Below are 27,309 nucleotides of genomic sequence, written 5' to 3'. Positions count from 1 at the left end.
TGTTGTCTACAGGAAGCTGCTGAGATGTGCGTATCTGCAGAGTGTAATGCTGGGAGGACTCCTATGAAACCCCTTTGTCTGTTTCACCTCCCCTGCTAAGTGTGGGCACTGTTTTCCCGTGAGAAAAAAATAGGTTCAGGTCCAAATAGTATCTGTATTTCTCGCACAATCGGGGTACTTAGAAAGAGAATGTGCGTGTGTCTGAGATTGGGATGAAATAGGGTGTGTGTCTCAGTAAGTCTATTAGAAATCCAATAGTACCATATGTATTAGGAGAAACATGAAAGAAACCCTTACTTTAGTGTTCCCGGTCCAATAAAGGTGTTTTCAGTAAGAAGATAAGCATTGTTTAGTCTGAAGCAGGATAGAGATGGTTCCCATAACAAACACCTGATGTTTTTGTTTGAAGTTTGAAGTGTGTACAACTTTATATATGGGGCTGTTAACGGTGGGGGGTGGGTACATATACATGATATTTTTGTGTGTGTTTTTTGATTACATCAATTAAGGCAAGCAGAAGAAGTTTCATACAGAAAAAGTACTTTAAAGTATTTAGCCTCGATCTTCAAACTCTCGAAACGGATCAATTGGACCCTGAACATAACAGGAGGGTTAAGATAGAAGTATACAGTGTAAGCTAGGGCTATGTTGAATGAAAGGGCATTTGTGACACATCCAATCAGAACGAGGAATGATAAATACAGCAGGCACCTATTGTACCTTTAATAGTTCATAAAATGCTATTTTTAATTTGATTGTTGAATGGGTTTTCCTTTAATTTATTCAGTGTAAAAGGTGTACTTCAGTGACACCATATAAACTTGAAGGGTTGTTAAATATCACACAGTTACAGGATAACCCCCACAGTCATGGTTCTGCAGTTACCTTGTTACAATAGGAATACATACAGAGGGAATAACAACAAACTGTTCATTATTCAACAATTCAATTCAGTAGAGAAAACTAAAACAAATAAATGTAATAGCAAATACAATGCATCATTTAATACATATAAAAATCTCAGTTATTGTACAGTCCATAACTTTTGCAGCAGCAAAACATTTGATAACAGATTATAACAAAAATAAAATCATGTGTAATAATTTACAAGTTCATATGATTTCATTGATGCTTTGCATTCAGGTAACTAAACTCTGAAAAAACCTTGTTACCAGTAATCTGTTAAGAGCAGGCAAACTATTACTTATAGATATAGATATGTGTGTGTGTGTGTGTGTGTGTGTGTGTGTGTGTGTGTGTGTGTGTGTGTGTGTGTGTGTGTGTGTGTGTGTGTGTGTCCATATAAATTACATTGTTGTGCTCTTTTCTGATTTTTCCTCTTCATTGAAGGATTGAGTCTTAGGGCCATTCTCAGGTTTTCTGTAATAAATAACAAAAAAGATTATTACATACTGCCCTGAGTTATTTGTAAAGGAATATGCACTCTGTTGTGAAAGAGTTCATCAACTCACAGGACTTCAGCGTGGTCCTGGAGTTCAACATTGAGGGTTTCAGGCAGGAGAAAACATAGACCCCCAGCAACAATGGGGACAATGCCGTATATCAGCATGGGGATGCTGTAATGGTAGACCTCGAGGAGCCTGATCAGCGGAGCGAGGATGCCCGCCAGACGAGCACACATGGAGTTTAGACCTACACCATTCTGCCTGCCAGTATAGACAATAGAATTGTGAGCCCCTCATAGCGTGTAACAATGGTAAACATGACCTTTTCCCCCAATATTAATCAAAGGTTTTATCTCTGTGACATTTCCTAACTTACCTGAGAGTGGTGGGGTATAGTTCTGCAGTATAAACATAGACTATGGAGAAACTGCCAGTGGCGGCAAATTTTCCAACTACAGCTATGACGGTTACCACAACAGGAAGGTCTGATGGACAAATAATAAATTAAACAAAAAAACATTTGTTCAAAACAAGTCTGAGATAGATATAGCAAGAATAACATTTTGTTTTAAAAAATGGGATTTGTCCTAATTAACAAGAATCAGGTAAATTACATATTCAAGGCAGATTACAGTAGAATGCTATTATTATACAACAATTTACCTTTTGGAATAACAAGTATCCCAAGACAAGCTGCACCACCAAACAACAGGACCACTGCTAGACATATTTTCCTCCCAAAGCGCTGGATGAGAGGCAAACTGCCCAGGCGTGCCGGGAACTCTACTAAGCCAAAGAGGCACTGTGTGAGGTAGATATCCAGACCAAAAGTGCCATTCAGGCTCAGTCCATAGTACACCAGACTTGTTCCAAACCTATTAATAGAATGGCAGAGATATCGTTAGTGCAATTATAAGGCCTGAGATATACTTGCTTCTTAATCTCACATTCATGAAGAAGTCTGCAGCGTGAATTTAATTCATTGACATATATTTAGACAACTTAATTTCAGAGGATGTGCACAACAAATGCTCCAAACAGATGTAGGATGTACAATGCTGACATTGTGCGAACACCCCGGTGAAATTTAAAAGCAAGTATGTCTTTGGTTCAAAAGTATATCTGTAGACACGGCAGCAGTTTGTGGTTAAAATGAATACTCACCACACAAAGCTCATAATTAATGCACGTTTTCTCAGATACGATATCCTGAAGATGTCCAACATGCTTCCTCTTTTGGTTGTACCCTCATCGTCCAGCTAAACAACGCAGGTGTCATTTTCTTTGGAAGTTTGTCTATATTCATCTCAGAGCTTTATTGTGTTTGATGTGACTTTTGTTTGAAGCAGCTCACCTTGTCAAGCAGATCTTCTGGGACTTTCCTTCTGTTGACCTTGGCAGCCCTCCTGACCTCCTTTATGGCTTCCTCCTTCCTGCCCTGGGTGATGAGCCAGCGAGCTGACTCTGGAAGAATCCTATTGGACATACAGGTTTCAAATAAACCTTTCTTTTGCCCATACAGTTAAAATAGAAATTTGCATCTAAAACATTAAATGTATGTGGTCTTAGAGGCTGCTGACCAGTAGAAGATTCCCAGGACAACGACAAGAGGGCTGAATAGCACCAGATGCAGGATCCTCCAGTTGGGGATTAAATAGGCAATGCCAGACAACAGTATCAGTCCAACGGGGGAAGCGGTATGGCAGATAATGGTGCAGAAAGCAAACTTGGAGGAATCACTCCACTCTCCACCTTTAAAGCAATGATGCCGTGTTATTTTTTAGAAGTTAGTTGTAAAATGTGTTTTTGCAAGTTAATACTTCCACACCTTATAACTAAGTTTACTGTAATGTTGACAACATTCAGTTGAATGTGCAGTTTGGTTGCTTCTGAGATGCAAAAGGAGTTGCGACTTGTAACCCTTACTGGCTTTAATTTGAAGTGTATAAATAACTCTCTTATGCTATGTGTAGAATTAGAAGTTTCAGTTCTGACCATTTTACATACCTATCACAAATCCATTAACAAGAAGGCCTGAAATGGAGAAGCCACCTAGAAATTTTAGAACAATATAAATATAGATGTTGGGCGAGAAAGCAACACTGACACCAAACACCAGTTGTAGAAGAAGTGAAAGCAGGACCGCAAGGCGTCGACCGAACCTACAAAGAGAAGAGAAGAACTCTTACATTGGTGCTTGAGTTTTGTGTAAGAATGCATATACATTTTTCCGTCCTATAAGTTCAGGACAATCAAAAATATGTTAACAGATAGACTGCATGTAAAAAAAAAGTGTTTCCTTGAATTGTCAAAAGGTGATACATTTGAAATCAGGAGCATATTTATGATTACGTTATTGCCTCCATAGCAGCACAAACAGGGAAAACAGAAAGAGCTTACAGTGTTTAGTGGGAATTAGGGGGGGAGCAACTTCATTCCACCATCACTCCACTGTATCTTTCACATATATAGCTAATAGTTGTTGTCAGCTATATTAATGTTCCACATTTTTAATAAATAACTTCTATTGATGATCGGTGGACTTACAAGTAAAGAGCGACACGTTCAGAAACTTAACTATCAAGTATACATGTGTCGTAAAGGTGAGAGTGAATGTGCACCTGTCAGCCATCTGCCCCAACACCAGCGCTCCGAGCAGAAGACCGGCCATGTAGATGGCCTGGGAAACCTCAATCAAGCTGCTTCTGTCACACACCAGGTTGAACTGGTGAAAGGATTGTTTAGTAACTGAAAATGGACCCGTTTCCCAGATTTGTTAAGAAGCTCTTAAGCGCTAAGAGCTTTTTTAGGAGCTTTTTAGGAGCTCTCTTAAGAGCGCTGTGAAAGAAGGACGTGTTTCCCAGAGTCGTTCTCAGCTTTCAAAGAAATTTCACTACGAAGGAAATGTAAGATCAGCCTGACACACTCAGTTAAGAACGCGTCTGGGAAACGCCACTATCTTAGTGCTCCTTCTTAGCCAAACCCTTCTTAAGAGCCTTCTTAAGTCCTTAAGAACGATCGAATCTGGGAAACGCGGCCAATGGCGGTTCACAAGCAAAAAGGTATTTTTTATAACAGTGGTGGTGATTTCATCATTTCTAAGTCTACCAAATCGTATCCCTGACAGAGTGTTGTGAGCATGTTCTGCTGCTAAGGTTTTGTAATGTTTGCTGTTATTGAGTGGCTGTAAATCAACCCTATCATTCTAACAGTTGTATAGTATGGAGCACTTTATGTTATCAAGTTTAAATTGTATTGTTTTAATTTTTATGTTTAGATTTGCATCAATATGTTGAACCACCCCATTGCTTGAAGGCAAAAAATGTCAAAACAATATGGTGGCTCTGAAAGGATTAAAAGGTAAATGTGAACAAATTATAAATAACACAAAACAAATAAAACAATCCAAACAAAAGTACGCTCATATACATCTCAAGAAATACATTGAATGATACAGTTATGTGTGTTTTCTGGTGGTGAATAAACAACTGTCTCTCACCTCTGTCACAATGCTGGAGGCCCCTTTAAAGGCCTCAAAATCTGATCCATTTAAGCATCCAGTTGTCGTGTTGATCCCGTACGCTTCAATTATCTCCAAATCAAAATCCACAGGTGTGAACATTTCACAGCTTTCATACTTCCCGGCCTCGTTCACTGGGAGGGTGAGGTTTTTTTGTCTCTCGTCTGTCAGGTTTGGCCCACGCTCCAAAATCCAGTCCGTGTTACAGTGATGTGGGAAGCTCAGGCCCGTAAACACTTGAATGAACACATCAAAACTTACAAACACGGTGGGGATGCACAACGCAGCCACTAAACGCTTCTGAAACAAACCAAACGCTCCAATTTCCTTCAGAATCTGCCCGAAGTTGCTCATATTGGTATCTGGATGTGGGAAGAGCGCAGCGTATACAGAAAAAGGTCCGTCTCAAATCAACGTCCAGCCACCAACTGTTAGCTTGACGTGTGTACTGCAAGTTAATGTTTAAGCTGACAATCACAGTGCTTTTATGACTTCTCAAGTTTCTAGAAAACAGACTACCAAAGTATGAAAATAGGAAGTCATGGTCCCTCTGGTTGAAGTCCGGTGTTATGCAACTCATCTTCATCAGTTATTGATTTTAAGAGTTCCTCGACGCATCACACCTGGATATATCTTTCCCGTTGTCCTTAGGTCAAAATCACTCAGAGTGTATTTCCACATCCTCTTGCGATACTGGGGTCAAAATGACTGGCGTACGAGTCAACGTTTTACCAACTCTACCTCTAAGTCTTGTCCCCGGGGTCAAAATGACCATCTGCCACACGGACGCAGACTTGTCACCGTTCCTTATGAGGCCGATGACCGTTGTGTCGTCTGCGAACTTCAGGAGTTTAACAGTTGGGTCCCCAGAGGTACAGTTGTTGGTGTAGAGGGAGAAAAGCAGCGAGGAGAGCACACATCCCTGGGGGGATCCACTGATAGGTGGGGACTGGTACGGTGAGCTGAGAGAGTTTTTGGTGAAGTAAAGTGCCTCCGGGATGATGGTGTTTAATGCAAAGCTGAAGTCCACAAACAGAACCCTTGCATATGTCCCTGGGGAGTCAAGGTGTTTCACCAAATGGTGCAGTTCCATAGTTATTGCATCAAACAAGAGAGTCAGTTCAACAAGTTCTATGTCAAGGGGACCCGGACTGCAACCCTGTACAAGGTCTCCCCTTCGAAATGGGAACACATGAACTGGACCGTGACCACGCACCCTCTGGCATGTCTATTAACGATGAACACGTACGACTGCCAAGGCTGTACTGTTATACCGGTCGCCTATGTATTTTTCTTTGTCACCGATAAAGCCCTTGGTGTACGTTGTCCTTACTAGAGTGGTGAAAAGAGAGAATCTACAGATGACACACTGTGACTCGGCAGAGAGGATCGGCACCATTGCCTTTTACAATGACAAACTCGTGTCTCACCGTAAGAGGGTGCAGATGACCTACTCTAACAGTCTACGTTCAGACAAAGGATGTACCTCACCCCGCGTTCTATTAGATTGTACGGTTTCGTGTAATAAAGAGGTTTCCCAATAAACAATGTGGACTGTTATCTCCAAGACCACTTACCCTTATGTGGACACGGTCCAAGTTACAACACTTTCTCTCTACAGGGATAAGGTGTGTGATCGGTTATCTGATTCATGGACACAAACACAGAAAATGGACACGAACACCGGTCGCGAACGCTCCTGTTGACTGGGCTATCATGAAAAGGTGCGAGAGGCTCCCTGCCGACTGACACATATCAAGATGTGAAATGTGAAAACTCCACACAACAGACCTACAAGTTGGATGAAGCCTTACGGGCATCCCAATGATCACAGGACACAGACATTTGTATTATTTGAAACATTGGTTAATTCTATTTAGTCATCACCTCCAGTGTTACAAGCAACGACACAGGGTCACGGATTACAATCCAGATGACGGAGAGTATGTTCGAGCACATTGATCAGACTTTATTCTCCGGTAACACTGCAAGCTATGCTCAATCCCAGTGCAGATGTAGGTTTAGGGAGCAGCAGCTGGACCATCAGGGCTTCAGCTGAGGTCTTAAATCAATTTTGTGTTGAGGTGTATTATCATTACTGATAGTGCAGACTACGCTACATTTTCTTTGCTCTTTAGGGAACAATCAGTTTGAGCCACAGTGACTGTCAAGGAAGTCATTTTAGCAGTGTCCTAACATGGGGAGTGATCAATACCAGCCTGATCCCAAAGTATATTACTATATAGAGAGCTGGGGGAATAATAACAACCTGTTCAATATTCAACAATTCAATTCAGTAGAGAAAACTCAAACAAATAAATGTATTAGCAAATACAATGCATCATTTAATACATGTACAAATCTCAGTTATCGTACAGTCTATAACTTTTGCAGTAGCAAAACATTTGATAACAGATTGGAACACAAAAAAAATCATGTGCAATATTTTACAAGTTCACATGATTTCATTGATGCTTTGCATTCAGGTACCTAAACTCTGAAAAAAAACTTGTTACCACTAATCTGTTAAAAGCGGGCAAACTATTACTTTCTGATATATATGTCCTTATAAATTACATTTTTGTGCACTTTTCTGATTTTTCCTCTTCATTGAAGTATCGTGTTGTAAGTCCATTGTCAGGTTGTCTGTAATTAATAACAAAAGAGATTATTACATACTGCCCTGAGTTACTTGTAAAGGAATATGCACTCTGTTGTGAAAGAGTTCATCAACTCACAGGACTTCAGCGTGGTCCTGGAGTTCAACATTGAGGGTTTCAGGCAGGAGAAAACATAGACCCCCAGCAACAATGGGGACGATGCCGTATATCAGCATGGGGATGCTGTAATGGTAGACCTCGAGGAGCCTGATCAGCGGAGCGAGGATGCCCGCAACCCGAGCACACATGGAGTTTAGACCTACACCATTCTGCCTGCCAGTATAGACAATAGAATTGTGAGCCCCTTATAGCGTGTAACAATGGTAAACGTGACCTTTTCCCCCAATATTAATAAAAGATTTTACCTCTGTGACATTTCCTAACTTACCTGAGAGTGGTGGGGTATAGTTCTGCAGTATAAACATAGGTTATGGAGAAACTGGCAGTGGCGGCAAATTTTCCAAATACAGCTATGACGGTTACAACCACAGGAAGGTCTGATGGAAAAAAAAAAAGTATTGAAAATCAATTTTTTTTAAAAACTAGTCTGAGTTGAATGTCGCAAGAATCACTGTTTTTTTGTGTGTTTTTTTTAAATCGGATTTGTCCAAGTTATAATTTCAGGTAAATTACATATTCAAGGCAGATTACAGAAGAATGCTATTATTATCAAACTAATTACCTTTAGGAATAGGAAGTATTCCAAGACAAGCTGCACCAGAAAACAACAGGATCACTGCTAGACATATTTTCCTCCCAAAGCGCTGGATGAGAGGCAAACTGCCCAGGCGTGCCGGGAACTCTACTAAGCCAAAGATGCACTGTGTGAGGTAGATATCCAGACCAAAATTGCCTACATTCAGGCTCACTCCGTAGTACACCAGACTTGTTCCAAACCTGTTAGAATGGCAGAGTTATCTTTAGTACAACTATAAGGCCTGATATGTACTTGCTTCTTAATCTCACATTCATGAAGAAAACTGTCCGCAACGTAAATTAAAATCATCCCCATAGATTTAGACAATATATAACTTAATTTCCGAGGATGAGGACAACCAATACTCCAAACAGATGCAGGATGTACAATGCAGCCATCGTGCAAACACCAGTTTGCACGATGGCTTTTAACATGCTTTTTAAGTTAAAAGCAAGTATATCTCTGGTTCATAGTTATATCTGTAGACACGGCAGCAGTTTGTGGTTAAAATGAATACTCACCATACGTAGCTCATAATTAATGCACGTTTTCTCAGATACGATATCCTGAAGATGTCCAACATGCTTCCACTTTTGGTTGTACCCTCATCGTCCAGCTAAACAATGCAGGTGTAACGGAATTTTCTTTTGAAGTGTGTCTATATTCATCTCAGAGCTTTATTTGATTTGACTTTGGTTAAAGCAGCTCACCTTGTCAAGCAGATCTTCCGGGACTTTCCTTCTGTTGACCTTGGCAGCCCTCCTGACCTCCTTTATGGCTTCCTCCTTCCTGCCCTGGGTGATGAGCCAGCGAGCTGACTCTGGAAGAATCCTAATGGACATACAGGTTTCAAATAAACCTTTCTTTCCCACATACAGTTCAAATAGAAATTTGAATCTAAAACATTAAATCCATGTCATCTTAGAGGCTGCTGACCAGTAGAAGATTCCCAGGACAACGACAAGAGGGCTGAAGAGCACCAGTTGCAGGATCCTCCAGTTGGGGATCAAATAGGCAATGCCAGACAACAGTATCAGTCCAACGGGGAAAGAAGAGTGGCAGATAATGGTGCAGAAAGCAAACTTGGAGGAATCACTCCACTCTCCACCTTTAAAGCAATGATACCATGATATTTTTTAGAAGTTAGTTGTTAAACGGGTTTTTGCAAGTTAATATCTGAACGCCTGGTAACACTTTCTAATAACTACAAACCATTTAGAATTAGTAAAGCAATACTTAATTCATGACTTATAAAGCATTGTTCCAACATGAACACTCATTAATTCAGTTAATTCCTAGTCGTTAGTTAAGTATTAGTTAAGTATTTTGTGTGACCTCATCTAAAGTGAAGACTATGCATGCTTAACAAAGCATATGTTAATGCTCTTGCTTAATGCTATGTGTACAATTAGGAAGTGTCTGGCTTTTCTGATCCCGGTGGTAGTATGAAAAATATACTGTGGCAGACCACTATCAATGTAAAGGCATCTAATTTGACTATTGTTGCCATTTGTAACACCGTAACAATAATGCTCTTCAAATACCATAACCTTCTAATTATAAAATGAAGCCCTGACTACTAACAGTTCAAATACAGACACTGACAGAAGTTTCAGTCCTGACCATTTTACATACCTATCACAAATGCATTAACAAGAATGCCAGAAATGGAGAAGCCACCTAGAAATTTTAGAACAATATAAACATAGATGTTGGGCGAGAAAGCAACACTGACACCAAACACCAGTTGTAGAAGGAGTGAAAGCAGGACCACAAGGCGTCGACCGAACCTACAAACAGAAGAGAAGAACTCTTACATTGGTGGTCGAGTTTTGAATTTTTCCCCTCAGTTTAGGACAAGAAAAAATATGGGCAGCACTTTAAACTTTTAACAGTGTGTAATATCTACACACTGTTTAGCATTAGTAAAGCATGACTAAACACTTAAATCATCTTTTATAAAGCATTGTTCCAAACATGAACATTTATTAGTAACTCATTAGTATGGTGATGGGGCGATGCCTGGCAGCGCTGCAGTGGCACGAATGTTCAATAGTTTGCTAGCACATACATATTATTGATTATGAGTATTTAGCTAGCTAGCTGTGACTTGTTTGCCAGCTAGCCAGCAAGCTCATCACTAACTAGCTGTCCTGAGACAGCACACGCTACCGCTTAGTTGTAAGTAGACTAATCCAGGTGATAGTTAGGTACTCATAATCAATAATATGCCAAAAAGGTAACTTCAGCGACCAGTTCAGAATTGAGTATACATGTGTGGTAAAGGTGAGAGTGAATGTGCACCTGTCAGCCATCTGCCCCAACACCAACGCTCCAAGCAGAAGACCGGCCATGTAGATGGCCTGGGAAACCTCAATCAAGCTGCTTCTGTCACACACCAGGTTGAACTGGTGACAGGAAGGTGAGAGGGGAAGACCAGAACCAGTGTTGTGAGCATGTTCTGCTGCTAAGGTTTTGTAATGTTTGCTGATATTGAGTGGCTGTAAATGTACCCTATCATTCTTACAGTTGTATAATATGGGGTACTTTATTTTATTGAGTTTAAATTGTATTGTTTTCATTTTTTATGTGGTGATTTGCATCAGTATGTTCAACCACCGCTTTGCCAAACAGCACGAAATTATGTCAAAACAGTATGGTGGCTCAGAAGGGATTAAAAGGTAAATGTGAACAACCTATATATAACATAAAACAAATAAAATAATCCAAACAAAAGTACGCTCACATACTTCTCAAGAAATACATTGAATGATACAGTTATGTGTGTTTTCTGGTGGTGAATAAACAACCGTCTCTCACCTCTGTCACAATGCTGGAGGCCCCTTTAAAGGCCTCAAAATCTGATCCATTTAAGCATCCAGTTGTCGTGTTGATCCCGTACGCTTCAATTATCTCCAAATCAAAATCCACAGGTGTGAACATTTCACAGCTTTCATACTTCCCGGCCTCATTCAAAGGGAGGGTGAGGTTTTTTTGTCTCTCGTCTGTCAGGTTTGGCCCACGCTCCAAGATCCAGTCCGTGTTACAGTGATGTGGGAAACTCAGGCCCGTAAACACTTGACCAATTACATCATAAGCTACAAACACGGTGGGGACGCACAATGCAGCCACTAAACGCTTCTGAAACAAACCAAAAGCTCCAATCTCATTCAGGATCTGCCCGAAGTTGCTCATATTGGTATCTGGATGTTGGAAGAGCGCAGCGTATACAGAAAAAGGTCCGTCTCAAATCAAGGTCCAGCCACCAACTGTCAGCTCGACTTGTGTACTGCAAGTTAATGTTTAAACAATCCCAGTGCTTTTTATAACCCCTCAAGTTGCTAACTAACAGCCTACCAAAGTATGAAAATGTGACATCAGGGTCCCTCAGGCTGAAGTCCAGCTGTTATGGAGTTCATCTTCATCAGTTAATAATTTTAAGAGTTACTCGAGGCATCACACCTGCTTTAAAAAGTCTTATCTGGGCCCTATTCCACGTACGTTGGTTTACTGATGTAGATTTTCGGTTCCACGAAGCCAGTTTAGATCAGTCACCATAGCAACACATCGAAATCGCCTAACCTGGTCGGGAGCAGGTTGAGTGAAAGTTCACTGGATAAGTTGACCACTCCCACCGGACAAAAAGCAGCTCTCTTCCTCATTGATGAAGGAGCGATATTAGTTTTATATTCGTTTTATAGGGAGAGAGTTCTTCCAGATCGCAAAGATCCGTTCTCGCATCATGATGACGTCACATGAGCGCTATCGATTCTGCTGACAAGGACTCATTTATTTACGAGACTTTCTGGAGCCGTACATTGAACAGCGGCGCAGCCGAGCGCTGTCCGTCTCACATACTGTACACAATACATACTGTACACAATACATACTGTACACAATACATACTGTACACAATACATACTGTACATGCAGACTGGATCACAGAAGGACTGTGTAAAAAAAAAAAGAAAAAAAAAGAGCACAGCTCGCTTTTTTGCGAGTGGTACACGTTTGTGTCCGCGATGCAGAGAACATGGTGAAAGCCGCTGCATGCCGTGCTGCTCGTAACGTTTATTTAGTGCTTTAGAAACTTATGGATGTGTTGAAAGCACTCATACTTCTATGACAGTCATTAGTACACGATGCATATCATTACTGGAGAACACGATGAAGGTGGACTCATGATAACAATACTTATCCCTGCTTCAACTTATTGAATTTCTGATTATGAACAATACATACATACTGATCCGCCCATACAAATATTCAAACTCCGAGTTATATTGTAATCTAAACACACATAGGTTACCTGAATATACACATATTTCATGATACATGCATACAGTACATATATCCTAATAAGTATACATTAATTCGTATACTACTGCCAGCAGACACATTTAAATAAATATAATCTGAATGATTTGGGTGATGAGGCACTTAAAAATTAGCAGATACATTTTATTCTGTTTGACACATTTGTTGTCTGATATTTTGCACTGACTACGTTACGCTGCATTCACAACAAGAAGTGTTGCGAATATTCGCTACACTTGAATGTGAAAGCACCATTCGATTTTGTCACGATTATGGACTTAAATTCATCACATGTAGTCTTGATCAACTTCTGCTCATCAGCAGAGAAAAGAGACAGTCATTCTTTGAGTTTCTATGTCTTTTTTTTTTAGAAAGACAACATCATGAATTTGGAGTTCGACTTTTCTCCCTGCTGAAGAGCAGCGTGCACGCGCAGTTATCCTGTGGACTGACGTGTGGTTAGAAGACACGAGACCGTTTGTGGGCAGATCTACCTTCGTGGAACCGTCATATCCTGTAGTCAATCATCTCGTTAGGTTAAGCTGGATAACAGGACTTTTGATCGGATTTGTTGAACCACGTAACGTGGAATAGGGCCCAGGAATGCTCTTCAAAGTCTGAGTTGGGTGGACGTTTGGCCACAATCTGCAAAACACCACCTTCTCTTTCTGATTGGTCACAAACATGTGGAGCCGGAAATCTTTCAAATATGGTGTCCCTCAACCACAATATTTTCAGAAAGATATACTCGCGGTCACTCCTTATCAGGAAAACCGCATATTGGTCTATGTCTACTCTTTAAGTCGAAAGTACACAGTGTGAGTTAAGGCTATGTTACACGAGAGGGCATTTGTGACACATCCTATCATAACTAGTAGGAGTGAGAAAGGCAGCAGGCACCTATTGTACCTTTAATCATTTATAAGATGCCATTTAAAAGTTTGATCGTTGATGGGTTTTCCTTTGATTTATTCAGTGTAAAATGTCTCCTCCAGTGCCACCAGATAGACTTGAAGAGTTGCTATATAGCACAAGGTTTCATGATGCTGACCATCGATGTCAAACTCACACAAGAAGCACATATAAGATTGCATAAATAGGTTTGACCGCCACATCATTTGATTAAATGTTTTTCCTTCTTTTCCTGAATTCATGTTGTGCCCCTTTTCAAGGACAACTGTGTTATTAACTTACTGGTAGAAAATTTTAAAACCTATTTCCTGGCTCTGAAAGAGCTTTGTCAACGCTATAAAAGGATTATCAGGGTTATCTCGGCTTGGCAATTGGATAATAATAAGACGGTACATCGTTGACATTATCTTTAAAAGTGCATTACTAAATTGCTAGACCCTTTAATGTTTACAAAGCATAACATTGACATAAGTACTTATTCTGGGTGAAAGGGTTGTAAAAGAATAATTGTAGTCATAAAGATAGTGAGAACAGTAAACTTGAAGGCGAGCAGACGGAAACCTTCAAACTGTGAAACGGCTATAAAATGAGAATAACTATTCATGAATTGTAACTTTACATGAAGAGGGAAAGCACAAGGCCAGAGTGAAGACTATACACCGAATAACGGCCAAAGGCAACAAACGTTGCACTGGAGTCAGTCCAGTGTAGGAGATTGATTCCTGCAGTAGAAGTATTTTTTATAAACATGTACACAATGTATTTACAGGAATAAGTCACTCAAAATGACACATGCGCCAAGCGGAGACTGATATGCTCATTCTTTTATTGATTAAAAATAATCAAGAGAAACATGCTTTGAACTCCAAAACGACCAAATGAAACAATGAAGAAAAAAAAAAAAAACAGTAGCAAAATTAAAATATATTACAGCCTTGATGAGTTATTGCCGGTCATCTGTTCAGTTGCTACAGCTTTGTAAGACGACATGTAAGCCGGACAGAAGAGACTGTTGAGGAAAGGATGAGAACAAAGCCATAAACCCATTAGAAGCAGGGCTCAATCGACGCAACACTCACACACACATACACTCTCATACACACACACACACTCACACACACTTATACTGTCTTTGTCTGCCGTCAGCTGCGGACTAAACCAGGAGAATGGCACCAAATACTGCAGTATTAAAATGTAGAGTAACATTGGTTTCTGACTTAGTTGACCCCTTTGAGGAGAACGCAGCGCCGACCCACCTGTTTAGAATTATTTAAAGGTTCCTAACAAGATCTACAATCCAAAGACACTTAAAAATGAACCAAAACCTTGACACTATGACAAAAAAAAATTAAAAAAAGGACAACTCTTGGTGGTTGATTTGAGGCTGTAGTGTAAAACGTAACATGTTGAAGGTCACAATACAAAGGTTTCTTTGTAACTTTATCTGCTAGGAAAAACACATATTTTCCTTTAAATTTGGCATCTGCAGGGTTATGACAGTGTCATGTCACCAAAGGGAACAGGAAAGCTGCCCTGTCAGATTTTAAATAAGTAAACAGCCTCCACTTGATATTATTAAGAGCTGGGGACAGATTTGCTGTTACTCGGCTTAAAACATGGGGAAATTTAAGAGGGTGAGCATTGCATCACGGTAAAATATATTAAAACTTTTTTTGGGGATGTAAATACATGTCATACGGTTATTGGACAGCATGTCCCGCAAGATGAATCCAAAGCCATGTTTGCAGTGTCGTTGTCTTCCTTCACGCGGCGCGACAACCCACAAACGTGTCATGGGGACAGAAAGAAGGCCAAAAGTGAAACACCCAGTATAAAAACAAATCAAAGCAAAATATCATTATTTACATACTAGAGGTTGAATCAAGTACTTATGTTTCATTCACATAAACAAAAATGCACTTCTTTTTTTTTTTTGAGAAACTGATTCCAAACAGACACAAATAGCAACAGACAGACACATCTGCTCACACAACACTTGTGGTTTTAGCTGTCGTTAAACTTTTTGTACTTTACTACAATGTCAACACAGAGTTAAATTAGAGCAACAACACCTCAGGCCAGTATGCCGAGTAAAATGAGAGGAGGCAAATTTGGCAATGGTACAAATTAAGACAAAAATCAACTCCTTTTCCCAACATTATATCACTATGTCACTTGTTGAAGTTTTATATCAATTTTAACAACTGGACAATCTACGTGTATTAACTTAAAACCAGTTTTATCAGAAGACTTTTCTTTCTATTGAAGCTGGTTGTATCAATACTTCAAAGTATAATGTCTGTTTGTTGCCCCAAAAACTATTCAAAATACTTAATTGAGCCAAATGGTTTCACCGGGTGATGAACATGGGCACGGGAGTTTATTTCAATCCTTCACACACCCTCCTGCCGCTGTTCATCGTACAGGAATTAGAAGAAATGATTTGCCAAATATATGACCTCTGAGACAAACACATTGTTGGTTTGTGTGTTTTTTTCTCCCTATATGATAACAGATCATAATTAAAATGACAAGAAAATACAGAATAAAACCTCATCCTTTAAAGATTGTTACGGTTGGGAGTGTTCAGGAAGAAGTAGATTCACATTACGTTTGATGAGTACAGGAGTGTCCAAAATTTGACCTTTAGCTGGCTTAGTGAAGTACATCATACCTTCTCTCAAAATGAAGTACAAAGTTTGACGCAAGCAACAGAAACCACATTTGAACATTTCAGACAACATAATGCTCCATATGGTAACTGGGGACTTCCCCAAAAACGTGCATTCAGTAGTTCTGATGAATATAAGGCATTGTTACACTTATCAAGATTCAAAGGGCGTTAGTTGAGATTGTGCAAATGCATCACATAGTAGAGAGAAAAGAAATAACTGGATGAAGGAGACCAGAACGGGAGGTGAAAACTGTTCGTTGTAGATACTTGCATCCTTCTACATATAAGCTGTAAACTTCTTTTGAGGGATTCTTACACTGTGCGCTCTGATACTTCAGCTGAATTCAATGAGGCGGCATTGTATAATCCTACGGGTGACAAAAAGGTACTGTTTTCTTTGGCAGTAGTGGTTTCTTTACAGCCGTAGAAAGAAAAATGCATTTAACTATATTTTTTTTGTATTTTCACATTTTTTAGGCAAGTCACGGTCCCAGGTAGTACAACAGTTTAACTAATGCTGAGCTGAGCGAAGCCCATCAGTTTGATGTCGTCTGGTAATTCAGATCCCTCGGTTCCAGAGGCCTGTGACACAAGGAGGGAGGAAGAAGGACAAGTGAGCAACGAAGGCAGCGAAGGAGACGACAGAAGCCAGGTTTGCTGGCAACAAGTAGGCTTCAAAATGTTTAAAAAATCTGCTTTGCAATTATTTTGCGTGAAAGTAACCACAGTCAACAGGTTAGTTAAACCTCAAAAGATACACAGACGTGTGTTTATTTACAAGAAAACTCCATAAGGCCCCTTTATGCAACAAAATGTAAACAGCAATGTTTGCCAGAAATATCAGTGCCGGCTGTTCCTAAAACACCCTGTTTATTGTTTTGTTTTTTAAAACATGAACATGGAACAATACTGACACAAACGAGGAGATAGAAAACTGAGACAGCGACTACGACGCTGTGTGTTCACAGACCATGACAAAGATGATTATCATAGTGTGTATATCATTCAGGACGGTCTGACTTCACTTCAGCTTCTCTCCACTGGTGAAACTGGGCCTTTGAGGGCTTTTCCAGTTTCCAGTAGCAAACCGATCTGGTAAAAGTACTCATGGAAATTGAGCAAAACTTCAACTGCAAAATATGTCAATGACTAAATGACTAGTCTTGCTTACAGATGAAGGCGTAGCACTCACCAGTTTAAAAGTGACATTTTTATTGGCTTGAGGCTCATCAACTATTTTCTGCAAATTTGCAGCAACTGAAAAAAAAAAAGACAATGTTTCAGCCCAATGAACACAAACCAAAAAACACTGTGTGCTCTGTATGTTAATGAGAGGAACAGTGAGGGATTTGGGCAATCTGTTTTTTTTTGCATATCACACGGCACAATGACTATTCTGAGAAAAATACATAATATTGTGTGCAGAGGAATGTTTTTTTGTTTTAATCACTTACCTATTACTAAGTCCCTCCCATCCACCAGGCCTGCAGACACCAGCTCCTGAGACACACCATCTGCTGTGTCTGAGAAGTCAGAGCAGAAAAGACCAACTGTGACAGGCGGACAAACACACATACTTAAAATAAAATATATATTAACAGGGCATAACTGTGGCTTCAACATTTCCACAAATAGCTGTTTTTTATCGTGTGGTTTTTGGGAGCAAACAGAGCACTAAAAACAAACAGAGCTGTGTTTCAGCATCTTGTTCCCAGTGCTGAGAAATACTGAAATGAGCTGGTTTGGGTTTGTCTGTCGTGATGGAAAGCTGAAGCAGCAAAATAAGTTTGACAAAACACAAGGTACAACATTGTCAGTTACCCTCACTGATTGACCAAAATGTGGCATCCGCAGCCAAGAAGTCTGAACCTCAGGACATTTTTTAAACTACTTGGTAACACCAGCAAACAGAGGTTGGGTTTGGATTAACACAGAAAATAAACTCACCTCTCCCTGGCATAAATTCAAAGCGGATATCATTCAGCTCCTTCTTTAAATTTCTGAGGAGATGAAAGAAATGTAGACACGATGTTGTTGTTGGTTGAAAGAACTTATACGACTATTCAATTGAAATGAAATATGCCATATATATATATATATATATATATATATATATATATATATATATATATATATATATATATATATATATATATATATATATACACACACACAGTAAAATAAAACAATGGACACATAGTAATGATGGAACGTACACCGACTATTAATATGTATGGTGTAACCTACCTTAACCTTAACACCAAACTGATAGGAGACTTGACATCCCCCGAGCCAGCTTGCACCTGCCAAAATACAGATAAAAGTCATTGAAAGTAGAATGAGAGCTCTGTGGCACAGACACATTTTAAGCGAGTACGATGAACTCGACCAACCTGTGGGTGAGCAGCAGCAGCAGCAGGTACACCTGGAGTGGGAGACGTAGCCTGGGCAGTGGGCTGAGTGCTGACGGGCGTGGGCTGCAGTGGGACCTGGCCTGGAGCCTGAGGTAGTTCTGACTGACTGCTTACAGGTTCAGGGGTCTGGAAAACCTGGAGGAGCAATGTCAGGTTTAACATGTAAGTAAATACACACAATAACCAATGTGACTACTGCATCTTTATTTGACCTGCTGCACTACAGAGATGAACAAGTAACACACATTCAATCTTAACAAGGGCTGCGTTTATAAGTGTAGTCTCCGCCGCGGTGGCCTTTTGGCTGATCTCATCTGCTGCTGAAAGGAAGGGCTGGTTGTATGTTGGGGTATAACTTTGGTGTGTTTCCGTCTGGACCCCGTGTTGCGGTGTCAAAGTGGCTAATGGGCACAACAAATTTCTGAAACTGTTCCAGTATTGAGCGAGAAACGCTCCAGGCGGCAATTTCTCACCATCAATCCACTTCTACTAAAAGTGGGTTGCTTATCTTCGGTTGTTATTGTGTGACGCGACCACGGTGGACACGAGAGCGAGCGCTGGAGAGAAGTGCTGGTGTCGTCAGATTTAAAAGTATCACAGTCATCTAAAAGATTTTCAAGGTCACGGCTCAATATTTAGCTGATTTTGACAATGTGGTTGCGGAGCAGGAATCCTCAGAGTGAACAGGCAGACCGGTTCAAGCGAGAGGTAAAGAAAAAAGGGTTTATTCCTCTGACAACTGTAAATTGACCAGCGAATGTGCCGATCATGAGACTCACACCACTGTTACGTAAAGAAATAACTCTGCAAACTCACCTCTGAATTCTGTGATCCCTCCTTTACTCTCGGTGACTGTTAAAAACAGAAAGAGAAGATAACGCTCAGAGGAGGATATCACTGTTATGAGCTTTAGGCAAAGCAAAAACAGCACGCATTGATGCAAAGAACACACAGAAAGCAAGAGAGGTAAACGGATTAAAACGGCTCACTTTACTTTCCTCATTTATCGGTCCACTTAGTTTATCCGCCATTAGAGTGGGAAAACAGAGATATCAAATGCTAATAATACTTCCACTACACTTCACTATCTGGTGCTGATATAGCCCGGCAATACAGCTGTAAAGAAATATGTCAACAGTGTCTAGCGGGGTAGCAATTCTTTAAATATCTCTGGAAGCATTCGGCTATTTCAAGCAATATTGCAACTATTGGATTTACAGAAAATATTGTGATTTTTTTTTAATGAATTATTAAAAAAACAGCCTGTCCTATTTGATAACTTGATCTAATTTTCTGTATAGAAAACTTACTATGTCCTCTATTTTCCTACAAATTTCACCACTTTGGGACTGATGAAGGAATATCTAATCTGATCTAATGACATTAAAATTACATTCAAATCGATAGATTATTTATTTTACATTCAATCTGCACATTTTACATTTGAAAAGCAGAGAAGCGGCATAAATTAACACAAAATCAGGAGAAAATCACACTGTTAAATGGTCAAATCTGCAAAATAAAAAAAAATAAAAAAAAACGTTCAACCCAACTCCAAGGAACAAAGAGTCGGACAGAAGCCCCGCAGGCCCAAATGAAGGCAAACTGACGTGACTGAGAGGTCGTGATGTGGCATCTGGCTGGTGTCAGAAATCACATCAGATCAGGAATCTGCTCTCTGATTCAGACAAAACAACGTCGGGCTGTTACTGAAGAGACCGTGTGGCCTTTACCGCTCAGTAACTCAGCCAGGCTCTCGTCACTAACAACGCGTTTCTTTTTCTGGGCAGAAGAGTAATCGTCTCATGTTGGGAGAAGAAAACAAAACATTTTTGTTTTAATCATGAGCATTAGTTAGTTTGGAGATAAAACATCCAGTCGAGCTAAGAAGTGATAGTTCAGTTTGCCAACACGTAGCCAGGAGAGCAGAAGGAAGCAGAAGAGATATGGTAACATTTGGAGTCCCTTGATGGTCATTAGTGTTCTTTTTGAAATCATTTTACAGGGTTGATCAGTAATTTGCCTTGTATTGATTAAATGTGATTTGGTCAGTATAAATAAAAAGTGACTCAGAAAGAGAAAAATGAATACAGATGGCTTCCAGGAAAGGTAACTCTCACTTTTCTGATTAAATAACGCTCCCGCTAAGTAACTTATAAACCTTAAAACAGCGAACAAAAAAGATGACAACTTTCCTTTTTTACAATTTAAAAAAAATAAATTGTGGAAGGTATCTAGTTATATCGGAAGAAAGTCCTTTACCTCATGAGACACAAAATATCTCACGGTTTTAAAAAAGTGCTTACAGTTCTGACTATATAGTCCCGACAAGGTGAACTTGAGGGTCAAATTTGACTTGCATGTGATCGACAGCAAGCACAGATTTGTGCTTCAGGAATGATGTTGTCAACCTTCCCTTTCAACAAATCAGCCGCATTACATAGCCCTGAAGCCACAAGTTGTCTTCCGATGGGTTATCGTAAAGTTACATAATGCTAGATAAAGACACTATCTGGAGGATAAGAGCTAAGTTTATGTGCCGATTTACTCCGGTGATGAAGTGTCATTCCTACGAGGACCTCACAAGAGAAAGTGCATCGAACCAAAAGTCAAGATAGTATCCAACTTTCTGTATAACTACAGTATCCAAGTACTTATAAAGCTATAGTGTCCCAGTACCTGCATGACTATAGTATCTGAGTACTTGCATAGCTATAATATACAAGTACCTGCATCACTATAGCACCTGATACTGTATAAAGTAACCACAGGTTTCCCAAAAGTGTCTACAGACCTCACTCTAACGTCAAACGTAATTTCACCCAACAAGGTGTTTCCTGCCCTTTTATAGCGCTTTCGTGCTCCCTAGCTAGCATGTGCAGTGAGAGTCCTTCCTTGTTAGGGGAACGCCATCTGTATTGTGTCGGCAAGTGAACAACCCTGGACGAAGGCAGCTCGAGTGGATAGGCGAAGCGCACTTGTCGCCTGGTGGCAATAACAGGCTTCCCCTGCTGCTCCTTGGCCGTCAGACAGAACATACACACACACACACACACACACACACACACACGGGAGACTCAGTGGGGAGACAAAGGACAGACACATGCTACTGCACAGACATGAGAATGACAATTTAAACATTGTACAGAGACTTAAAGACAGGACATCTATTGTGTAACGAAGGTGTTACGGAGTGTGAGGGAACACATCAGCTGGCGGGTTCGTCTCACCCGTGAGGCGGCCACGGCCGCTTTGCCCTCTTCGCTTTCTTCGTCCAGCTCATCGTCACTCCATTCCCATTCGCCATCCTCCGTTTTATGCAGCCGACCGCTGGAACCTGGCACTCTGCGTACCTGAGAAGACACATGCACACAACTGAGCTCCTCGTCTGAGCAATGGAGCACAACGTGTTAATCCAAATGCTCGGATGTCTTACCCTTTTCGACCTCTCTGTTATTGTGGGCGCCCTCTGGAGCAACCGCTCATGTAAATACTCATGGGTCTGTCATCAGAGGAAAGAAACACATGGCTGTTACTCCAACGTACTATATCTGTGTATTCTGTATCCAGATCAAGTCTTGTATTACTCAGATATTGAACTGCGACCCATAAAATGCTTCGCTACACTTGCTTTCTGTCAAATGTAGGATTTAATTCAAAATTCATTTCATTGCTTTTAAAGCTTTTCACAACTTGACGCAATCATATTTGGTACCTGTGAATCTCTGACCCCCGTACAGGTCAACTGGGCCTCTCGGGTCATCACAACATGCGCTCCTGGTTTCACAGCAGTTAAAGTGCAGCGGTGACCAAGTGTCAGCTGTCCTGGCTGTCTCCCACTGATGGTCATGTCAGTAAATGTTTTACATCTCATCTCAGGACCTATTTACTCTGTGGCATTTAATTAATGCAGCCGTACCTTTAACAATTGCTGCTTATATTTGATTTGCTTATTAATTAAAATACTTTCTTTTTGTTGTTTGGAGCCCCGCTTTGATTCAGTGCAGTTTTCACTTAATATAAAACAAATGTCCCTATTGGAACAGTCGGTGTGATTTTTTTTTTTTTAATCTTCAAGTTTTCAAATATCTTTTAGTAAATATAGATATTAAACCAACGAGCAGATTTCATCTACAGAATAGCGAATAAATAATCATATGCTTACGAGACAACAATTTAAATCTCTTCTGCATGCTCAGGCACAAAGTTTGATGATTTATACAAGAGGGGTATCTGCCCTCTGCTGTACATGCAGAGTACTGCCGTTCTTGCGTCTGCCCAAGGTCATGCATCAGGTTGAATTTGGGCAGTGCAACATGCTGAGCCAGCACTCTAGTTGTTCAGTTGCCAGGGCACAGGGCGGCCAGGGCCTGGACAGAGACGGCTTATCCCTGCTTTGTTCAAAAATCATTCAGATCACCTCTTCACTCATCAACCAGCTCAACTGGTGCCTGAAACAGGGATGAGGCTGCGTCACCGTGGAACTAATCCAGTCTCAGGCCCAGAGGGAGCTCAAGCACCTACCTTTGCTTTCTGAAAGAATTTATGCTTCAACAACTCTGAGGATGTCGGCCTGAAAAGCAGCAGAATGACAATGAATTTCTGTAAATTTGAGCTTTTATACTCCCAAGAATATAAAATAAATGTGCAATAAATGTTAACAAAGAACCAGGGAAGCTTAGGGGAACAAAGGGACTGCTGTTAGAAAAATGAAGGCAATCATATGCCAATGTGCTTATGAGGTTAAAACATTGACAAAACGTGATGTGAAAGCATCACAATCATCACCTTTTCTCCGGGTCCTTCTGTAGACACAAGGAGACCATCTTCCTGAAGGATTTGCCGTATTTCTTTACAATCTCCTTGTCTGTGATGCCGGTATCCAGACCTGGGGGGTCATTCTGCAGCGTCAGCATCAAGACCTGAAGACGCCAGAGACAATTTGGGTCAAAGGTCACAAGGTCTCAAAAGACAGGAACTGACTCTGCGTTCAATCCGTTTGATTAACTCCACATTTGTAGGCGAGCGAGATCTCTCCGCGGTGTTCTCACCTTCATCGGCGGGTATTTGTGATAAGGTGCGGCCCCCGTGGCGAGCTCAATGGCCGTGATCCCGAAACTCCAAATATCTGCTTTGAAATCATAACCCCTCACCTGTGGAAGCAGAATCATAATCATCTGCATGCTGTATTGGCACAAATTAAAATATCAAAGACATACAGCGTGTTAATGGAGGAAATTGATTCACTCTCGGAGGCCAGGCTGTTCTGAAGATGGAAATGTGCTAATTTTCAGCTTTTAAAGTCATAAATAATCTGCCAGTTTGGGCGCCGGTGTCTTATTGTTTGGTCGCTGAGTGCTTAATTACAGGAGAGATTAAGATTACAGGCCTCCAATTCCTACAAAGGTGTCAGCAAAAAAAAAAAAGGATATTGCTTCTCTGTGACCTTTATTGCCACCAATTAATATCAAAGTGTCTGTTTCTCGCCTGCTAAGAAAAAAATCGGGTCGGATTGTGGATTTTCTGTTGTCATGGTTACATGGTGGCTCCGGTGTGAGGATAACGAACCTGCTCCATGACCTCCGGGGCCATCCAGCATGGCGTCCCCACAAACGTCTTGCGCACTTTGTTTCGAGTCATGTCACCGCCTGTGGCTAGAAAGGCACTGACGCCAAAGTCTGAAGGGAGAGGGAAGAGAGAGGAAATACAATTAAAGGAAGACACAAACAGCGGACCGAGTACTGAGAGTCAATGAAGGTGTTGTCAAGGGCTTAATTCTCCACAGACGAGACGTCTGCATTAATACACTGGGTCGAGTGGGGTAAAGGAGGTTGCAGCATAACAACCCGTGTTTCTTAACACTGAATGGGTGCTGAAAGGTGTTTCCTCGCAGTTAAATACCTGCTATTTGCACTGAACCGTCGTCCCCGAGGAGAATGTTTCCAGCCTTAAGATCTCTGTGAAAGACGAGACAAGAATTTTAAAAAAACAATAAGCACCTCTCTCAAGGAACTGTTAAAGAAAAAGTGAAGTAGCTCCGATGGATCACACGGCGAAACAACAAAGTCAAACATCACAAAGTTATTCACTTTTATGTTTTCTAGTCTTAGTCCCAGTTTATGCATGCTTAGGATCTCTGTTTCACTTGATTGCTTCCTGATATATATATAAAAAAATGCAGGATTATAAACATGGTGGTCTAACAACAAGGCTGTAAAACTTTCCCTCCACCAATCTGGATTTTAATTTCTTATCCTTTATTGGCAACACACACACACACACACACACACACACAGTTAATTTGCTCATCCCTGTTCAGCCTCCCCTGGTGGTGATTAGAGGATTCAGCGGGGACGCTGCTTGCTCGTCTGCCTCCTCGCTCACAATTGCACAGAATAAATACTGCCGCCTCACCAGCCAGACAGTTGTCATAGCAACAGACTTTCGGAGATAAAGTCGTAGGGTCAAGTGAAAGGCAAGGAAATAAAAAATAAAAAAAAAGTAAGGATGGCATCAGTGTCACAGAGGACAGCTGTCAGCTCTTTGTGCAGTCCGCGCGTTCACGGAGCGAACAGACACATTAAAAAGAGAATAATGGGCCAAAGACTTTGACAGGACGGAGAACACCAGAGCGGTCGGCCATTACGCCGCCTGCAACTACTTCTAACAGATTCCATGTGCATAAATTACCCCGAGACAAATGGTTGGGAAGAGACGCAGTCGACACGGGAGCAGTTCACATTGCTAACAGACGGGGGCACTGGAGTAAAACACTTTCAGTTTGAGCTAAACCGTAAATGCAACAAATTGGTCTCAATGAATGTAAAAAATGTAGTCTTTGGAGTTCTGGTTTAGAGATGATACATGACTCAGCTTCCAAAAAACAAAGGCTCACTGTACCACTTTATTTAGGCGTGTAATTCAATCCATACAGACCAAACGCAAGCCAAATACCAGATGACAAATGCTGCAGCGATAATTATGGTGGTCGGAAAGGTTCTTGTGCCATTCAGACAACACTGCTGAAGCACGCTTTCAACTTGAAATGCCCGGTGGAACTTCCTCCTGGATCACTAGAAAACATACCACCCGGGCCTGGACCTTTTTTTATTCTAAGGTTTTGCAGCAAAAATGTGGAGGATGTGAAGAATGCACTTTGGCTTTAAGCACTCCTTCGAGGTGGTTATAAGGAGTACAATCTTTACAAGCAAACCACAAAAGACACACAATGAGCTAAAGGCTCAAGAGTTTGGGAGGTCGCAGTTCAGATCTTTGTGCAAATGCCGCTAAATACTTAAGTGGAGCCCACAGGCCTCTTTTGCCGAGAGTGCTCCGGTGAAATACAACAGATCTGGTAGCGACAAGGGCAGGGAGTGGCAAACAGTGAGCCGTAGAGGGAGGAATGCAGCACATGTCACATATTTGGACCATTGGCTGAAAGCAAAAACGCTGGGATTCCCACTGAAGGACAAAATTACGACTGGACCCAACTTTTAGTTTACTGTATCAAAGCCTTGAGTGTTTTCAATAATCAGCTGAGGCAGAAAGAGTCTGTGCACTTCAGTGGTTCTAACATGGGGGTTTGTGAATGGACTCCGGGGGGTACGTGAGATTTAAAAAAGATGTATATTTTAAAGTAGCATCCATTTAAAAAACATTTAAAATAGTTATTTAATAAATATTTAATATATTTATATATATATATATAGCTGTGTATTACATCTTTTTGTGAACCAAAATGCTTTTCACTGGTCAGGGGGTACTTCACAGGGGGATACATGACTAAAAAAAAAGGTTGAGAACCACTGGTGGACTACATGTGGCCAAACTTTGACGTGCCTCTCTGTCTGAACAACTTCTGTTATGTAACCGTCACACCACGGTGGGCGTAAAATGGACTTGACAGCCTTTGAAAGAGCACCGTTAAAAAGGTCGTACAGACGTCGGAGCTCCTCTCCGGGCATCGCGGCTTGGTGACATCAGGTCACAGTATCTCCCAGTTTCTTGCACTCACTCACTCCTGCTTAAAATGAACACGCTGATGCTCGACTTCGGGTGTTAGTTCATACGACGGTGATTTACGGCTGGTCATTTGAGAAGTCGCTTTTTAAGGATTCAGAGGTCGAGGTGCTGAACTGACCACCTGAGGCTGGAAGACACATTTAGGAGTATCCCAAAATACTTTTCCTGGTTCACGCAACCACTCAGTGAGTCCAGTCATGTCTCCATGTCTTGTGATTCAGGGTTTATCCTGGGCTAATAATGTGGCGTAACGATCCAGGCCAGTTGACCACTCAGGCCATGTCACATGACCCACTAACTCCCCATCGCACTTTTCCAAAGACTAGCTGTAGGAACGCATTTATTTTCTTACATGCCAGAAAGTCAATTTTTTTTTTTTTAAGGGTCAAATCCCGACCGAAATTAAGGGTCATGATATGTCATGCCATGGTAATAAAACCAATAGCCGTTAAGATATTTCCCACAAAACCGCAAACTCGGACCTCCTGGTCCGTACCCCATGAAAGTCAGGTGATCACCAAAGTCAGTCGGTTTTATTTTCTCACAACCATGAAAGTCTGTAAAATTTTGCTGAGCCCACCCATCAGATATTTGTTGAGATATTTCACAGGCTGATACAATTCCTCCTTGGGATATCTTGACACGGCTATGGAGATCTGTAACGGCTGTGGCTCAGTCTGTGAGGAC

General features: G+C 41.0%; 3 protein-coding genes across 4 annotated transcripts in view; all 3 read right to left on the bottom strand.

Moving 5' to 3' along the window:
• Positions 1-1,300: 1,300 nt before the first annotated feature.
• Positions 1,301-5,280, bottom strand: LOC137788692 (solute carrier family 22 member 13-like). Its single transcript, XM_068581703.1, has 10 exons — positions 4,906-5,280; positions 4,028-4,131; positions 3,414-3,568; positions 2,987-3,158; positions 2,761-2,881; positions 2,571-2,665; positions 2,070-2,281; positions 1,783-1,891; positions 1,473-1,667; positions 1,301-1,380 (listed from the first exon to the last, which is right to left on the bottom strand). The coding sequence occupies exons 1-10, from the start codon at positions 5,278-5,280 to the stop codon at positions 1,308-1,310; spliced, it is 1,611 nt and encodes a 536-aa protein (XP_068437804.1). The 3' UTR covers positions 1,301-1,307.
• A 1,962-nt stretch (positions 5,281-7,242) lies between these two features.
• Positions 7,243-11,939, bottom strand: LOC137788691 (solute carrier family 22 member 13-like). The gene is made up of 10 exons (XM_068581702.1): positions 11,104-11,939; positions 10,588-10,691; positions 9,919-10,073; positions 9,220-9,391; positions 8,994-9,114; positions 8,805-8,899; positions 8,269-8,483; positions 7,975-8,083; positions 7,665-7,859; positions 7,243-7,572 (listed from the first exon to the last, which is right to left on the bottom strand). Exons 1-10 carry the CDS (start codon positions 11,476-11,478, stop codon positions 7,500-7,502), a joined length of 1,614 nt encoding a protein of 537 aa, XP_068437803.1. The 5' UTR covers positions 11,479-11,939; the 3' UTR covers positions 7,243-7,499.
• Positions 11,940-14,309: 2,370 nt separating this feature from the next.
• Positions 14,310-27,309, bottom strand: part of oxsr1b (oxidative stress responsive kinase 1b) — a 36,889-nt gene continuing 23,889 nt past the window's right edge. Inside the window, exons 5-19 of one of the 2 annotated variants that reach the window (XM_068581727.1) lie at positions 24,502-24,557; positions 24,169-24,278; positions 23,652-23,753; positions 23,389-23,522; positions 23,125-23,173; positions 22,037-22,102; positions 21,831-21,953; positions 21,540-21,611; positions 19,417-19,452; positions 18,580-18,735; positions 18,434-18,489; positions 18,134-18,186; positions 17,641-17,709; positions 17,379-17,443; positions 14,310-16,768 (exon numbers count right to left, since the gene is read on the bottom strand). In XM_068581727.1, the coding sequence (XP_068437828.1) occupies positions 16,694-16,768; positions 17,379-17,443; positions 17,641-17,709; positions 18,134-18,186; positions 18,434-18,489; positions 18,580-18,735; positions 19,417-19,452; positions 21,540-21,611; positions 21,831-21,953; positions 22,037-22,102; positions 23,125-23,173; positions 23,389-23,522; positions 23,652-23,753; positions 24,169-24,278; positions 24,502-24,557 (1,222 nt within the window). In that variant the 3' untranslated portion in view covers positions 14,310-16,693. The remainder of the gene's footprint in view (positions 16,769-17,378; positions 17,444-17,640; positions 17,710-18,133; positions 18,187-18,433; positions 18,490-18,579; positions 18,736-19,416; positions 19,453-21,539; positions 21,612-21,830; positions 21,954-22,036; positions 22,103-23,124; positions 23,174-23,388; positions 23,523-23,651; positions 23,754-24,168; positions 24,279-24,501; positions 24,558-27,309) is intronic. The other variant, XM_068581728.1, reaches the window with a different exon arrangement.

The sequence above is a fragment of the Clinocottus analis genome, unplaced genomic scaffold, assembly GCF_023055335.1.
Source record: "Clinocottus analis isolate CAN_PGR_092001 unplaced genomic scaffold, fCliAna1.0.p SCAF_18, whole genome shotgun sequence".
Classification (NCBI taxonomy): domain Eukaryota; kingdom Metazoa; phylum Chordata; class Actinopteri; order Perciformes; family Cottidae; genus Clinocottus; species Clinocottus analis.
Note: the sequence above shows the minus strand (reverse complement) of the source record. Positions and strands in the feature narration are given on the sequence as shown.